Raw genomic sequence first — 15,993 nt, forward strand, 5'->3', positions numbered from 1 at the left:
ATATTTTGTGTACAATGTTTTGAAACGGCAGTCACGCAGGTACCTAAATGCACTTGGAAAAAAACAAAACAGGACTTTTAATGGAGAGCTCTCAGTTGTCTGTGCTCGGTGGGTCCGAGGGGGGGCGGGTCTCTGAGAATACACAGCGAGTTGTCCTTGAGACATGACTGCCCGAGGGTCTCCCAGCTATATTCCCGGGACAGCCAAAGACTTTACCGCTTCTGTTTGACAAGATGTTGGGTATCTTTGTCAAGGCCGCGGTAAGTATTTTGCTTTGCAGCCTACATGCATTTTAAGTGCTTATCAACCAACGCAGCAACGTTACGTTTGGTTTTACGACATCAGACCCGACGGTGGGTGGTGCGCTGTCCAGGACAGCAACAAAGTCACAGCATAAGTTCAATATAACTCGTGTTTCACCACGGTGTGCTGTCGATTTTCTCTGGCACGATACTTCGGAATATTGTTGATTTAAAGCGTAATCTAGACGTTAGCGTGATGCGTAATGTTGGCCTAGCTAGGGTGACGTTAGCCGATAGCACAACATTACCTTGAGGTGTAGCGCAGCCGACATAGTTTCATTTGCGAGAGAATCTGCTTCAGGGTTATGTACCGCTCTTCATTTCTTTGTTGGCATGAAGTGTTAAAACACAACAACGCTGCAAAGCACGGTAATTACGGCGGTTTTATTTTGAAAGCGTCTACCGGAAGTTCATCATTGTTACCCCAGAAACATGGCACAAATTAAAACGATGCCCATTAATGTGAATGATTTCTATTAATATTTCTGAAACCCTTCGTATTACCACTGTTACTTAGTTTATGAAAAGCCATCTATACATTTAATAGGAATCATATCATTAACATATCATATACCTGTTGGTCACCACAGACAGGCCGCTGCATCTTGCGCTTGTGTGTGTTTTGTTTGAGCTACCATTTTAAACTGTGTCAATCCTCTATTTATAACCTGGTCGAGCTGACATTGAGTCCAATGAAATAGTTTGGCTGTTTTACAGTTGTTTTGGTGTCAGTTTTCACAGTTTAAACTCCTCGCTGTAAAGTATATGCCTTTTGAAAATAATTAGAAAAGTTGTTCACAACACTTAGTACTCTTCTAACTTGAAGCCATTGAGGAATATACTATTTTGAGGCTTTGATTACATGCACCTAATATAGTTTACAGCATGTTGACACCTGGATTTGTGAGGCAGCATCAGTCAGCAGTAATTAATTGTGTGGTTCAATGAGAGAGATTATCTCTCCACACTTTGCCTTTTGTATCAAGGTAGCAAGTCCATGGTGTGGTCAGTTGAAATATTTGAACAAAGAGTTTTGACAATAATGTAAAAAGGAGAGTTTTTGCTCATTAAGACCGTGTCTTTCAGCTGCGGCCTGGCATGGTGAAGCCATGTCGCCTGGTCAGACCAGTAACACAGATCCCGGAGAGAACCATGGTGCAGCAGGAGGGTTTACCTAAGCTGCCTGTGCCGCCCTTAAAGCAGACCTGTGAACGATACCTAGCTGCTCTGAAGCCCATCGTCAGCGAGGAGGAGCTGGAATACACCCGGCAGCTGGTGAAGGAGTTCCTTACAGGTGGTGTTGGGGAAAGGCTGCAGAAAAGTCTTGAGCGACGGGCAAACAAGACAGACAACTGGGTAGATATGTGAATTTATTTAGCCGAATATTTTGGTGTGTAAGACATATGTTTGTTTGGGGGCCTTCCTTTAGGACTGTAGGCTAAAGAAGCAATGGAAAACATTTTTTTTTTAAAAAGCATTTTATATCATGCCTTCTGACTACTGCTTTTTTAGTTGTCAGAATGGTGGATGCAGTCAGCCTATCTAGACTGCCGTATGCCGGTGGCGGTCTACACGAGCCCTGGGGTTGTCCTGCCTCGCATGCACTTTCACGATCGACAAGGACAGATGAGGTGAGAAACAACACAGTGACTATGCTGTTTGTCTGTCGAAACAAATCAAATTGTCTAATTGTAAGCACATTCATAAAGTTGTTATCAAAATTGATTCACCGTGTGTTGCAATACAGTGTAAATAAGCTCATATGAAACTGGAGTTTCAATCCGACCTTTGCGCAGGGCTCCCTCCACATGCTGGCTATTTAAAGCTCTTTAGCCACTTTTAGCATTGCTCAGCTGTTTTTGACTACTGTGACCTATGGGATATGCCATGGACATAGTGGCCCCAAAAGAAATACTCCAGGAAAAAATGGCAGCGTTTAAAAGGGACATAGGTACAGTTGGCTCACAATTTGTCAGCTAGTGACATTGATGTTCCGAATCACCACGTTTGTCAATAACACAATGACGTCTTCTGTGCAGGTTTGCTGCCAAGCTCATTGCAGGAGTTTTGGAGTTCAAACAAATGATTGACACGTGAGTTTGCCTGAATTCACCATTACTTTTAGTTGGTTTACAAAACTACCAATGTATAATATATGTTGCTGTGTCACAGTGAAACCCTGCCTGTCGAGTACCTGAGTGGGAAGCCGCTGTGTATGGACCAGTATTACAAGATCCTGTCTTGCTGTCGTATCCCTGGTCCAAAGAGAGACACGGTGGTTAATTACACCACCGGGAACACTCATATCACTGTGGTCCACAACTTTCAGGTACCAGTACTCTAGATGGCACTGCTGTTCTTCTCCATCTTATAACACATTTTGTAATATCGTTATCACTGATCCAGTGGCTAAAGAAATACTGGATCTCTGGCTGAAGTAACCTGACTTGGTCTTTCCCCACCAGTTCTTTGTCTTGGATGTGTACCACAGCGATGGCACCCCGCTGACCGTAGACCAGATTTACATGCAGTTGGAGAAGATCTGGAACTCCTCTTTGCAGACTAACAAGGAGCCTATTGGCATCCTCACATCCCAGCACCGCAACACCTGGGGAAAAGCCTATAACAATCTGATTAAGGGTGAGCAAAGCAGAAACAAAAATCTCCAAGAACCTGTGTCGAAACGCTGTGTTTTCGATTCATTATCTTATTCAGAATAAATGAATCGTAGAATTGAGGTGAGTATTAGAGAGAAAATATGTTTTGGAAAATGTTTATCTTACATGCGGTTAAATTCCTCCCCAGATAAAACAAATAAGGAGTCAGTTCGTGCCATCCAGAAAAGCATCTTCACAGTTTGTCTGGATGCTCCGATGCCGCGAATGTCAGATGAGCTGTATCGGAGCCGCGTGGCTGCCCAGATGCTGCATGGAGGAGGAGCTCGCTGGAACAGCGGCAACCGCTGGTTTGACAAGACATTGCAGGTGAGTGTGAGACAAATGACTTTACATTCAAAATGATTGCCTGCACTGTGGTAAGGGGTGAGCATTTAAATGTGCTTGTCAATCCTCCTCAGTTCATTGTTGGTGAAGACGGCACAAGTGGACTAGTGTATGAACATGCACCTGCTGAGGGCCCGCCCATTGTGTTTCTCATTGATTTCGTTGTTAGATACATGTAAGTTTCTTTCAATGCTTGGATGAGTGTTAGCCATTTTTAAATGCATTTAAATTTACTAAATGTTTTATATATTCTCAATAGGTCGAGAACTGAAATAGTTCGCACTCCTATGGTTCCCCTGCCCATGCCTATGAAACTGCGTTTTAACATCACACCTGAGGTCAAGAGAGACATTGAGAAAGCCAAACAAAATATGAACATGTATGTAAAGTCCAGTTTGAGTAACGATGATTTGCTCATCTCATGGTGTCAGTCATTTTGTTTAACTCACTATTCTCTTTATTTCCTCAGGATGGTTCATGACCTGGATGTGAAGGTGCTTATGTTTTCTCATTTTGGAAAGAAAACCCCGCAACAACATAAGCTGAGTCCTGATGCCTTTGTGCAAATGGCTCTTCAACTGGCTTACTTCAGGTAAGAAATGCCTTTTCGTAGTTGCTGAATCCTTTCCAAATGAAATGGACATTCAAAGGGCATATTATGAAAAGCTCCCTTTTCATTGCTTCAGGGGTTCAATCAGACAGGCGCTAAAACATAATGTTTCAGACAGAGTATATTCATACATGTATATTCAGAGAGGCAGTATGAGACAACCATTAAGCATGTAATCATATTCTAGTAGAAACCCCAAATACAGGTATGAACTTGAAACTGAGCATTATATGTCCCCTTTCTGTGTTACATCATATATTCTGTGTTTTATTTCTCTAATCCCAGGATGTATAATATTTGCTGCTCTACCCATGAGAGCGCATCGTTACGAATGTTTAACCATGGGCGAACAGATGCAATTCGTGCAACTACTACAGACTCGTTTGAATTTGTCCAGGCAATGCAAGACCCCGTGAAACAGGTACTGTTAAAACACCAGAATTCATAATAAATGTATTTAATAAAAAGCTGTCTGACTGAACAGAAAATACTGTCGACAGAACACAGAGAGGCTGGCGCTGCTGCAGGTGGCCGTTCAGTCACACAAGGAGAACACGTACAATGTGAGAGTTGGAGTTTATCAACATACAAATCATAGTTTTGTATTCCACCATCTGATTAATGAAAGCTCTACACATTCAACTTAATTTCAGGCAATCCATGGACAAGCCATAGACAGACACCTCCTTGGACTGAAGATGCTGAGTATTGAAGAGCTGACCTCTATGCCTGAGATATTCATGGATACCTCGTTTGCTGTGGCTCAGCATTATAATCTCTTCACCAGCCAGGTACATCAGAAGCTTAGAAAATCAACAGTCTATTATTACTGAGCAAATAATTGTTTGTCGTCAAATTTGTTTGCTCGCCCTCATCTTTCCCATCTCTGTGTCCAGGTTGGCTCCAAGACAGACTGTGTGATGTGCTTCGGTCCAATGGTGCCAGATGGCTATGGAGTGTGTTACAATCCCATGGATGACCACATCAACATCGCCATCACGGCCTTCAACAGCTGTGACGAGACGAACGCGGCCAAGTTTGCCCAGGCTGTAGAGGATGCTCTGTTGGACATGAGAGCTCTCCTGGAAGACACGGCTACAGCCGAGCAGTGATCCCACTCTAGAGCCTGGCATGGTGCTTTCGTCCTGGCGGGCTGCGCGGGAGCTGGAACTGAACCGGTGCGGCGAAGTCGCTGGCACGATGCCACGGTGACAGAGACGCACAATGTACTGAGTGTGCCGGAGCTGAGGGGGAACCCGTCATCGAACGGTTGTGGGAAGTGCAATGCGTGACTGCCTTTGTGATGAGAAGCAATTCTTCATAATGAAAATTCTATATTTTAATACATTGTTTTATCTAAATGTTTAATTAATATAATTTGTTGATTGTATTGGTTTAAATGTGTAGGTCACTGGTGTCGTCTTCAAAACAATATTGTCCTCACTTGACTTAAAGACTTTTTAGAGCTTTGGTTTGTTTATTATTTATTTTTGGGTCAAAACTAATTAACACATCCTAATATAAAAACAAGAGGATCTTTTTTTTAATGTCTTTCCAATAACAAAATAGAAGTTATTTTTTGTTTGAAAACATATGAGTATTGTATACCATATAAATCTGTAACATACATTTAAAAATAGTTAATATTTAGTATTAATGGCGAAAAAAGGAATATTCGGCTCTGAAGCTCCCTTTGGAATACAGGTAGTTTCCATGAAATTCAATCTCAGCCATATTTCCAGAAGAGTGCCACTGAAACAGGTGTCGGCCTTTAAACACATTGGTTTTTAAGGCATCCATGTCCCGGATCTGAGCGAGTAACACAAGGCAAAATAGTGCAGCCGTCATTATACTATCACATAAAAACAAACCATTTTGAAACATTAGCAAACAAAAGATGTCCGCACCATGATGAATGTAGACTGGGAGTTGGTGGCGGTGAATACTGGTCCTATGTGTAGTACTTGGATTCTGATCTTCACTGAGGGAGGGGCGTTGATGAGCACTCGACAGGTGTGGTTACTGTGGGTCGTTGTTGGATTCTCGACAACACCGGTTGGGGAAAACAGCTGAACGTCACAATCTGTGGGGCGATGCCATAAAACATGTAATATCAACAAAATATAATAAACACCTGTCAAGTGAGTTGCGATCCTATGCATTGGCCGGGCAACAAGTGTTACAATTGCGAAGCTCAAAGATGTACGTTTTTGTTAAGATTGTGTCAGATGCTTATTCAAGTCATTTTTTTTAAAAGTGCTAAAAATTCTTAATTCATATGGGAGGTTAGAGGACACAATACAACACACCCTTTGCAGCTGTATTATATTGTTACTACGATATTTTGGCTTTATTGTATTTATCGCAGGGCTTCTGTATTGGATTGCATTAGACTGCAAATTCAATACTCTCTCTCTCTCTCTCTCTCTCTCTCTCTCTCTCTCTCTCTCTCTCTCTCTCTCTCTCTCTCTCTCATAGTCTTAAACCTTTATGTTGCAACATGGGGCTTCATGGACTTATAGCTGCAACCATTCCCAAAAGCAAGTAAAGCCTCATCCAATCTTTTAAGATGAAGGAAATGTCGGCCATTTGCATAGCAAGGAGACACACGCACTCTTACCCTGATGGTGACTCTTCTTCAAGTTTTTCTGTGAGCTGTAGGTAAACACAACCCCGTTCCCAAGGGTGAGCATTTTTTGGCGCACCAGCAGGACGTTGGTTCTGGTTGTCAGTTCACTGCCCACTACCTGCTCGCACTTCCTCACCAATGTCAGGCGGTCAAAAAATATAACGTACTCCTCTGTAAAAACAGAGTGACAGGTGTTTATTAAGCCGCAATAGTCACGACATATGAAATGTCATCCTTTTTTAAATATTAGATCAAACCTACTGTTTCTGCAGTTCAAAGAGCCAGATTCCACTTTAATGTGAATGACCTCATCAAGGGGTCGACCTATGGATACCGTGCAGCGGCTGGTCACGTTGTTCAAATACACCGTGCCTGATTCTTCCAAGAGGAGCTGCCCACATGCACCTGGTCAAAAGCAGACACTGTAATCACATTCCTGCAGGCCCTCTGCAGCGCTCACTGAGTACGGTGTAGTTTATGTGTACTAACTGGGTTTAGATGTTGGGGTGTTGGTTGTAGTGGCCTGTGGAACAGGTTGCTCTGTTGGACTTGGAGAGAGAAGCTGTGGCGTAACTTTAGTGGGGACTTCTGAGGTGGGCAGAACACAGTCGCCCAAATAGCAGCCCTGGATGGTGATGGCTTTAGGCATGTGCATACAAAACAGAGGGCTGAGGGGCGTCGGCTTCGAGGGGCCCATGCAGGACACGGCTCTGGACTGGATCCCGTATCCACACGGTACTGAACACTGGATTAGAAAGATATCACAATAAACCTGATTCACATGAACATGACTGGGAACAAGAGGAGGAGTTCTGTGTCCTGGAAAAGAAATTGCTCTTAAAAGGCCAAACAACCGCGTTTGCAAGTGTATTTCTATAATAGGCAGCTTTTCATATTTGGCATTTTCAATGCATATGCACAGTTTTACCTTTTGGACAATTCCAGATATCAGTTATTTTCTACACTATGAAAATCATTCGGTGTTAAAATACAATTTTATGATATGCAGTTTAAGTGCAGACTGATTGGAAAAAGTCTTGCATGGTCCTTTCAAAGAGCACGATGACTCAATATTGAAGATGGTAATAAGCACATTCAAGTCCACGTACCTGGCTCCATGGTTTCACTTCCCATTTGAAGGTGCAGACCTGCACCAGGCATGGCACTGTGGTAGCTGGCTTCCCAGATGCGTGGCAGCGTTCCTCTGGCACCACAATCTCAGTGCCGTGAACAAATTGGACACAAGACACAGTTCTCTGAGCTACACCCAAATCACAAGATGCTGAGCAGGCCGATGCATCAAATACCTTCCATCTGGACAAATTACAGTATTTTAATAATTTCACCTTTGCCAAAAAATATTTTAGACGTGTGTGTTTGTGTGTGAGTCACCTTGCTGGGCAGCTGTGGTTGTTGCATGAAACCACTGCTGTGGATTTGGGAAACTCACTGCACTCTGAATCCTCCACTACCTCCTCCTCCACTTCTGTTTCCACAGCACAGTACAGCACCCTGTTGGCCACCCCTCCTCCACACGTTACACTGCAGACTCCTTGCTTAGAGCGCCACCTGGTTGTTAAAAACAATATTTAGCGTCCGTCCTTATTTTAAACGACATTATTTCTTTCTCTAAAATGGATACACAGCGTACTACATAATGAAGAAAAATATGAGATTCACTTCTTTATGCAATACATAAATACTGCACGTGGATGACAAGTATAGAAGTATAGTGTCTCACACGGGGGGGCAAGGAGATGTGTTGCAGGCCTCAGACTGAGGAGGGGGTTTGGTAGAAGCATCACAATGGCTGTCCGCCACCCTGAGTCTGGTCTGGTGGTCCACACAGGAGAACCACACCAGCAGGGTTCCTACACAAAGCATTAAGCTTTGTTTGACCGTATCTGATGAGGCTGTTTCTGAGTGAAGGTGAGGACATGTTTCACTTACCATTGCCACAGGTCTTTGAGCACTGGCTGATAACAGGGCTCCAGACATACACTGGAGCCTGTTCAGAGCGCGGCAGCAAACCAGACTTCAGCACCGGGATTTCCTGGTCAAGAAAGGTAATGTTTAGACACCCTTCACCTTTTGAAATAAGACTTTAGTGATGTTCTGCTTTACCTCTCCCTTTGATTGCCATCCAATGGGACAAACATCTACCAGACAGGGCACAGAATCAGTCGGTTTGATCTGCAAGGAACAAACCCTTTGATCCACTTCAACATCTTGACCATCTTCTGGACGAACACATGACACATTGCGTTTGGCTTCTCCAGGCCCGCACACTGCCGAACACTCCCCTGGCTCTGACGCTCGCCATCTGGAAACACACATGAATGGATTTCTTTATTTTTGATTATTTGACCCATGCTCATAATGATCAACAGCACAGTGTAGGCTTCATACCTCGCAGGACAGTGTTGCAGGTTACATTTCTCAACAGTGTCTGGAGCCGTATCAGGTGGGCATTTAGAATTTGAAACCTGTACCACGTCGGTTCCGTGTATTTGAACACATTTTACCGGACGCACTCGCTCTCCTCCCCCACAGGAGGCACTACAAAACCCAAACGTCCCTGTATCCCAGCTGTGAAACAGTACATTATTAATGTATAACCATTTGTGCTGAGCTGTATGTGCGTGTGTGCTGTACAGAAGGAAACAGTGTTGAGTATGAACCAAACCTCGGTGGACAGGGGGACAGCTGACAGGTTGTGTTGAGCGTTACAGGCGGAGGAGGTGTTTCACAATGATGTTCCTCCAAATGGTTGTTGGTGTCTTCATCTACACAGACATACACCTGCTTCTGTACACCTGTTTAGAAAGTTAATATGTGAAGAAATAAAAAACAAATACTCGGTGAACACCCTCACTGAAGTTAGTGAGATTAAGGGTGATTTTTAAACCCAAAATGTTAATTTTCTTTGCTTTTGTTGTATTGAATGGAACCATTTAGTTAATCAGTTCAGTTGACATTTTATGGTATTTGCTTCTGAAAACATGTGGGATGAGAACAATAACAAATATATTTGGCATATTCAACACTGCCTGTCCTGTTAATAGACAGACACTGTAAGTATGGGCTAAAAGCTTGCTCAAAAAGGTCAATGTTGCTGCACATTATCATACAAATGCCTCATCTCATTTGTAAAACCCATTGGCTCCTAAAACAAGGGAGCGAAGACTTTAATGTGCAATCAGCCTGTGAATTTCTAATGACATCTATCATCAAATACATTATTATGCTGGTTTTCTTTTGGTGCTTTTCAATATGACTCGTGATTAACCGTCAGTTACCTGATCCACAGGAGACAGAGCAGGGTGTTGTAAAGCCAGCCCATTTCCCGTTCAATGACATGTTTGTCAAGTTGCTGTTCCTGATAGGTACATAGAAGCGGTAGCTAATGTTTGGATTAGTTTTCTCTCCGTATTCTTTTCCATATTTGCGGTAGACCTTCAAAGACAAACACTCAGATGTTGATCTCACAGTTTTTCCCATTTTATTTAGTTTTTTTTTTCTTAATGCAACCTGAGAAAGTTAAATGTTTCAGTTTTCAAATGTTGAAGAAAGTCCACTTCTTGAATGAATTGAATAATTTCTCAAAATTAATGTTTTCCTTCTCCTGACCTGCACGTTTATTTCTTCTGACAGCAGTCCTGGCAGCAGCAGCTCCTCCATCTCGGGCAAAAGGTCAGGGGTCAGGTGGAGGTGGTACTCTAGTCGGTTATCATCCAGTGGGGATGGGTATGTTGTGGTCAGTGCCATGCTGCCCATCCCGGACACAATGTACCGATCCCCAATCCATACAGCTGAGGACACGAATACCCAAAAACAACTTGTTTTAGTATGTGTTTATTCTGTTTTAGAAATCTCTTGTAAAGTGATGACCTCACCCATGTGTGTGAAGAGCGGTGCCCTGTTGACAATATGAACCTGCGTGGCATTCACTGGCAGAGACAGGAATGTGGTATACTCTGAAAAAAATGTCTTCCTTAAATGAGTAATCGATTACCAAAATAGTCAATTAATTGTCAGTCAGAGTTCTTACCTCTGGCCTGACCGCTAGTGTAGGAGTCAGAGGTCAAACTGCAGGAGGATGCATCTCCATCACACACCCCACACACATCCCTCACTTTCCCAGAGTGCAGCACACCGTCACAACCAAACAGCTGATAAGAGACAAACAGCATATTAAAAAAAACTGTTCGACTGACTGAGTACAATTACATCTGCTTTGTCATCTACTCTTCTTTACCTCGCATTTCCCTCTGAGACAAGCAGCTGTGACGCCAAAGTGAGGTGGGCTGTCTGACTCACAGCGAGTCCCATCAGCAAACTGAGAGCCACGGCTCACTATGAAGTTCTCTCCTTTTGACTGGCACATATATCTGCACTGCTCATCCCCTGGTTATGATAAGAAGAGTTCACAGAAAAACAAACATTAGAGATAAAGGTTTTGCTTCTTTACGTAATATTTCAAATTATGAAAAAATATATATTTTTCAGCCCACCTTGTGAAAAGCCAATAGCCGGGATCCAGGTGTAGAATGTGGCAGTGTTTGGTAGCAGGTAGAGAGGGTGGAGGTCTGTTTGGGAGCACTGCTCTGCCATGAAATCCAGCTGGGTGAGCTCACATGGCTGCAACAACACGTGTGGCAAAACAAAGAAACACATTTGGCCTCTTCAAGCCCATAACCACTGTTTGTGGTTCACTTTGACCCGGGCTCAATGACTTATTTGCATCTAATTCTCCAAGTCGTCTCATCAGTACTCATGTTTCAATGTTGCATGTTGCAAACTGCCAATACAACAACAACAAACAGTGGGACGATTCTGGGTCCAGTGATTCACTGAGTAAATAGTACTGAACGGAGGCCCAATGTAAATAGTCAGAACGTACTTGCTGGTGACAAAGTTCAGCTTCAATATCCGTTCCCTCACAATCATTTCCTCCCAAAGCAGGTCTGAAAAATTAGACATGATACACTTTCAGAAAGTCATTGAGAAGCTGTTCACTTTGAAACATCAATATCGCATTAAGTACGGGATATCCAGCTCTGACTATGACTAATGCGTGCATCACATTTGTCACCTTGGATTATTGCATTTCCGTGTGCGGTGAGCGACTCCCCCACCACATGTCCGTGAGCAAGGGGAGAACTCAGACCAGTTGGACCAGGAGCCATGCACCACCACAGAAGAGCTGAGCTCACCTGAAGACACGCAACGCCCCTTCAGACACCACTGGAGGAGAGGAATGCACCTCATGAACAAACACGCTTGAGCTTACTTTGAGTAATAGACACTCAATGGTTTAATGTGAAAAGTATTGCACCAAAATGACTAACTAATAACAGAGAAGTACCTGATTAGGTGCACACTCTGTCCAGTCCAGCAGTGGGACCAGGAGGCGTTTGCAGGAGCTGTTATCATCAGGATTAATGTGACAAGACAGGACACGACAAACTGGCTGATGGAAAAGAAGACAAAAACGACTTAAAATTGGGTGATGGTGTGCATTTTTTTATGTGGAATGCCACCTGGTGGTATCAAGCTGCTATTACAGGTGGCTAACCAGGTCAGGATTGGTGAAAGAGCAGGCTCTCGCAGTGCTACCAAAAGCTATACGGCACTGGTCATCAACTCCGTAGTATAGACCAGGCTTCCAGTCTTGTAGGGAGCCTCCCAGCGCTGGCAGGTCCTTTACACACTCAGCTTCACCTTCACTGGGAACACGAGTAGACGTGACATCTTATTATCATGCTGAGAGTGTGGCAGGTTTGTTTCTAAACTATACGCATATCACATTGAGAGTTCCTGTACTTGAGAAATAGTAAGGTTTTAATGAATTTCAAATCAGAAGCTCCCTGAACTTGTTGGCCCACCTGAAGAATGTGAGCAGCTGCTGTCTGCTGCAGGGAGACCAGGTCAGATCCACACTGTTGTAGCCGCCGTCAGAGGCCATAATGAACCCATTGCTGCAGGTGTTTCCTACTCCGTCATGGTGGATTCCAAAACTGGGTGAAAGTAAATTGAATATGTTGAATTTATTTTATTATATGAGTCATTTTAATGTCTCCATTGAGATGCTTTTATCATTGAGCCATCCACATGCCGTTCTCCTTCCAGTTTAAAGTGAATGCATGTAAACTTCATCTGCACTCTAAAGATCTGCTATATTAAAACTGTTTGCCAAACGGGGCCCAGTATTGTTTATTAGTAAAAAGTCACATTCTTCTTTTGAAATTACAGAGCCCTAAAAGAAAGTGTCACCTAATAAGGTTGATTAGCTGTGATTTAAATGTCAAACATATAGTCTAGATACTGCAGATTCTCTCATGATCCTGTGTGTGACTGCTTTACCTGTGTCCGATCTCATGGGCGATAGTGATCCCCAGGTCAAAGCCCGTGTCCTCTGTGACCACACAGCTCCATTCACTGGAGCAAGCACCCCCCAGCTGCGCTACACCCCTGACCTGACTGTTCCCGTCAGGCAACACCAGGTCGTACCTGTTAGTGATGGTGAACATATGGTAAAGCACGGTTTCATAAATTATCAAAAGAAAATCTGCCCGCCATACAAGCAGCTACATGTAACACACCGTGTAATGTATAACAGAAGATCACTGTGTAGTGGGTCTGTATCGTTTGAGGGGTTAATCCTTCGGCCCCAGTCACAGACACTTCTGAGCGAGGAGGTGATGTCTGGAGACATTTGGATCTCTGGCTAGAAGAGTGACCACAATAACAAAAGAAAGCTGGTTATAGTAAAACATAAAGACACTGAATTTAGCCATACTACTTCTGAAATCTGTTCAGTTATGAACTTGATTCAATTAACTTATAACAAGGAGCCAGTTACCTCTGGCTCTGACAGGATGATCATGCGGACCAGGTGCACCCTCATATTGGCACCCAGGGCCATGTCTCTCAACAGCTCAGAGGCCTGGGTGGAAATTGAAATAAAAGTCAGATGAATACACAGCGTTTCAGAAGGAAACTATAGTGTTGCAGCACACTTTAAACGTCTGGCTATGTAAACACTTCAACACCTAAACTAATTTTTCTCTCCATCTTGTGTTGCTTTCACTTATCTTCATCATTGACATCTTGCTCTCCATTGAAGAAAACAGTGTCATAAATAGTGTTGGCTTAAGTTAGTTCTACTCATGAGTGGAAGTAACAAATTACATGTACTCTCTTTGATGAAACAAATTAGTTTTTTTTAGTGTACTTTTTCAAGTATTTCACTTTTACGCAAGGATTTTTGTTTTAATCTCAAGTGTTGCACTTTGCTACCTATTTCATAGGTTACAGAGTAAAACAAGTCACATGGAAAAGTCCTGACAAACAATATATAGATATAAGATCAGAGACAGCTGCAGATGTGTCTGCGGCTGCATAAAGAGGGAGAGCTGAGGAGAAGACGCGCTGCACTGGGCTAGCAGACTGAAAAACTCGCTCAGTGTTAATGGGCAAAGCAGCTTTTAAAAAGTACAACATTTATAATGACATAATCAATAGGCCTAATTGTGTAATTATGGGTCAATGTTAGCTTCTTGGCATCGTTGAAATAAACTTTAAAAAGGTTGCATCTACCTTAACTCATCACTTGCTCCCTCCAGTTAGTATACCTGACCCAATTCAAACACACAATTTATATGTGACCAACAGGTGCATGCTGGGTCTGGCTAATATGTTATATATATATATGCTCTAACATGCTATATATGCTCTAACATGCTATATATGCTCTAACATGTGTATGGTGGACCCACTGAGGAACTTTTATCTTTAGAAAGACATTCAGCTGTTCAAGACTGTTACTCTCTGAGTTGGTTGTATGAACTATTCTGTAATTTCTTTTTTGAAAGACTGCATATTCAGATTGCCATTTAACTAGTTGAGCACAACACTGTAACTCTGAGAATAGACGGTCGCAGCTTTGTGTGTATATTTTGTGTAAAAACTACACTTGTTATTTATTGCTTTAATATGTGTATTTGTTGTTTCCTTTAATGATGCTCTTCTGTTAATTATATAAGAGGAGTCATTTTCTTTAGTGTTTGTGGCCCATGGACGTGTAGCCTAATAGGACTAATAATGCTTGATGCGGTCGCTATTTTTATTTGATCTTGGTTGTGTAATTGTCTGAGTGCGATCCTCTTTTCTGTTTGTGTAATTGATAATCAGATGTATGCACACATGGAAAAGGAATATCTCATTGGTTTGGACAGAAGACTTCTGATGTGATGTGTAAACTATAAGTTGACAATCCACTTAATGTTGCAGAGTAAATACATTATTGTTACACTATCTTACACATTTTAGGTACTTATTTGTTTCCTTTTAAGCAATGTAGTTTTTCCTGTTGTGGTTCCAGTACATTTCCTCATATATATATTTAAGACACAGAAATGGCTTTCGATAGAAAGTAAAGGCTGTTGTGCTTAGTCTTACAATGTTGAGGTTGGTGAGGATGTATCGTTCTGTGTCTTGCTTGTGAGCTTGCTGGACATCAGGCCCGACCACCACCAGCAGTTCCAGATGTGTGATATCAGGCATCAACGCCCAACGACGCAGCCGCTCATTCCCTGTGAACATGGGGAGACACAGTACAGACAGACGCCAGTAGTTACAGTTTCACAGAGAGAACGCATTCATTGCATTATGAATGCGTCTGAAAATGGTTTTACAGTTCAGCCATAGAGAGACATACCTGCGGCATCAGGAGATAAAAGTGTGTGTCTTTGACTGGGGAAGTGATGTGAATGCTTTAAGAGGACACAAACGTTTGTTTTAGGTTATTTTAATGGCATTTTTGACTCTTTAAACTTGTGCAACCAAATTTAGAAAACACACAACTTGTCTTTTTTTTTTGTGACCGTCACGTAAATCCAGTTATGACAGCTGGCAGCGCATTTTCACAGGATGATAAACAGTTTAAAGTTGAATAGTTCAATGTACTTTGCAGAAGTCCAAAGCAGTGGAATCACTAACTGCAGTGCTCCTGTTCACCCGCAGATTTCCACCTACCTCGTCCAATGGAGAATTCATTAGAGCGGCGGAGCCAGGCCGCAGTAACAGCAGACAGAGCAGGGTCGTAAAAAACATGTTTCGCTCTTCCTGTGCGTCTGCCTGCTGTGCTTTCACACCAGGACAACATGTGATCCTCCTCTTCACCAGTGCAGAGCCCAGCTCAGAGGCTATGAGTAACACGTGTTTATGTAAACAGAAGGGACAAAGTTGATGGCTGGCATACGTCATGTGTTAACTTAGGGACCAAGAGGACAGATCTCATTGATTGGGCTTTTGTTTTGTGCACTATGACTAATGTATGTTTTTGCATTTCATATTTGAGCAACAAAAACGATTACAATCCGTCAGACGTTTTGTGTTTACAACATTTGAATGATAAGAGATAGAGTGACTGCAGCGGTATTCTTT

The 15,993-nt window shown here is 42.7% G+C and overlaps 2 protein-coding genes across 2 annotated transcripts; one reads left to right on the top strand and one right to left on the bottom strand.

Annotated features, from left to right (window-relative positions):
* Positions 1-119: 119 nt before the first annotated feature.
* Positions 120-6,050, top strand: LOC137778939 (carnitine O-acetyltransferase-like). Its single transcript, XM_068566324.1, has 14 exons — positions 120-260; positions 1,389-1,658; positions 1,815-1,933; positions 2,342-2,395; positions 2,475-2,631; positions 2,768-2,942; positions 3,108-3,286; positions 3,379-3,479; positions 3,564-3,683; positions 3,774-3,896; positions 4,200-4,335; positions 4,415-4,477; positions 4,568-4,705; positions 4,811-6,050. The coding sequence occupies exons 1-14, from the start codon at positions 234-236 to the stop codon at positions 5,024-5,026; spliced, it is 1,878 nt and encodes a 625-aa protein (XP_068422425.1). The 5' UTR covers positions 120-233; the 3' UTR covers positions 5,027-6,050.
* adamts13 (ADAM metallopeptidase with thrombospondin type 1 motif, 13) lies at positions 5,512-15,660 on the bottom strand. Its single transcript, XM_068566322.1, has 29 exons — positions 15,583-15,660; positions 15,266-15,320; positions 15,007-15,140; positions 13,409-13,492; positions 13,149-13,273; positions 12,910-13,056; positions 12,432-12,563; positions 12,122-12,272; positions 11,912-12,016; positions 11,639-11,790; positions 11,447-11,510; positions 11,058-11,184; positions 10,802-10,950; positions 10,595-10,715; positions 10,440-10,520; positions 10,174-10,355; positions 9,843-9,999; positions 9,230-9,359; positions 8,953-9,132; positions 8,668-8,866; positions 8,494-8,596; positions 8,285-8,414; positions 7,936-8,112; positions 7,653-7,857; positions 7,033-7,288; positions 6,805-6,948; positions 6,535-6,714; positions 5,822-5,997; positions 5,512-5,723 (listed from the first exon to the last, which is right to left on the bottom strand). The coding sequence occupies exons 1-29, from the start codon at positions 15,658-15,660 to the stop codon at positions 5,568-5,570; spliced, it is 4,080 nt and encodes a 1,359-aa protein (XP_068422423.1). The 3' UTR covers positions 5,512-5,567.
* Positions 15,661-15,993: the final 333 nt, after the last annotated feature.

The sequence above is a fragment of the Clinocottus analis genome, unplaced genomic scaffold (genome assembly GCF_023055335.1).
Source record: "Clinocottus analis isolate CAN_PGR_092001 unplaced genomic scaffold, fCliAna1.0.p SCAF_7, whole genome shotgun sequence".
Classification (NCBI taxonomy): domain Eukaryota; kingdom Metazoa; phylum Chordata; class Actinopteri; order Perciformes; family Cottidae; genus Clinocottus; species Clinocottus analis.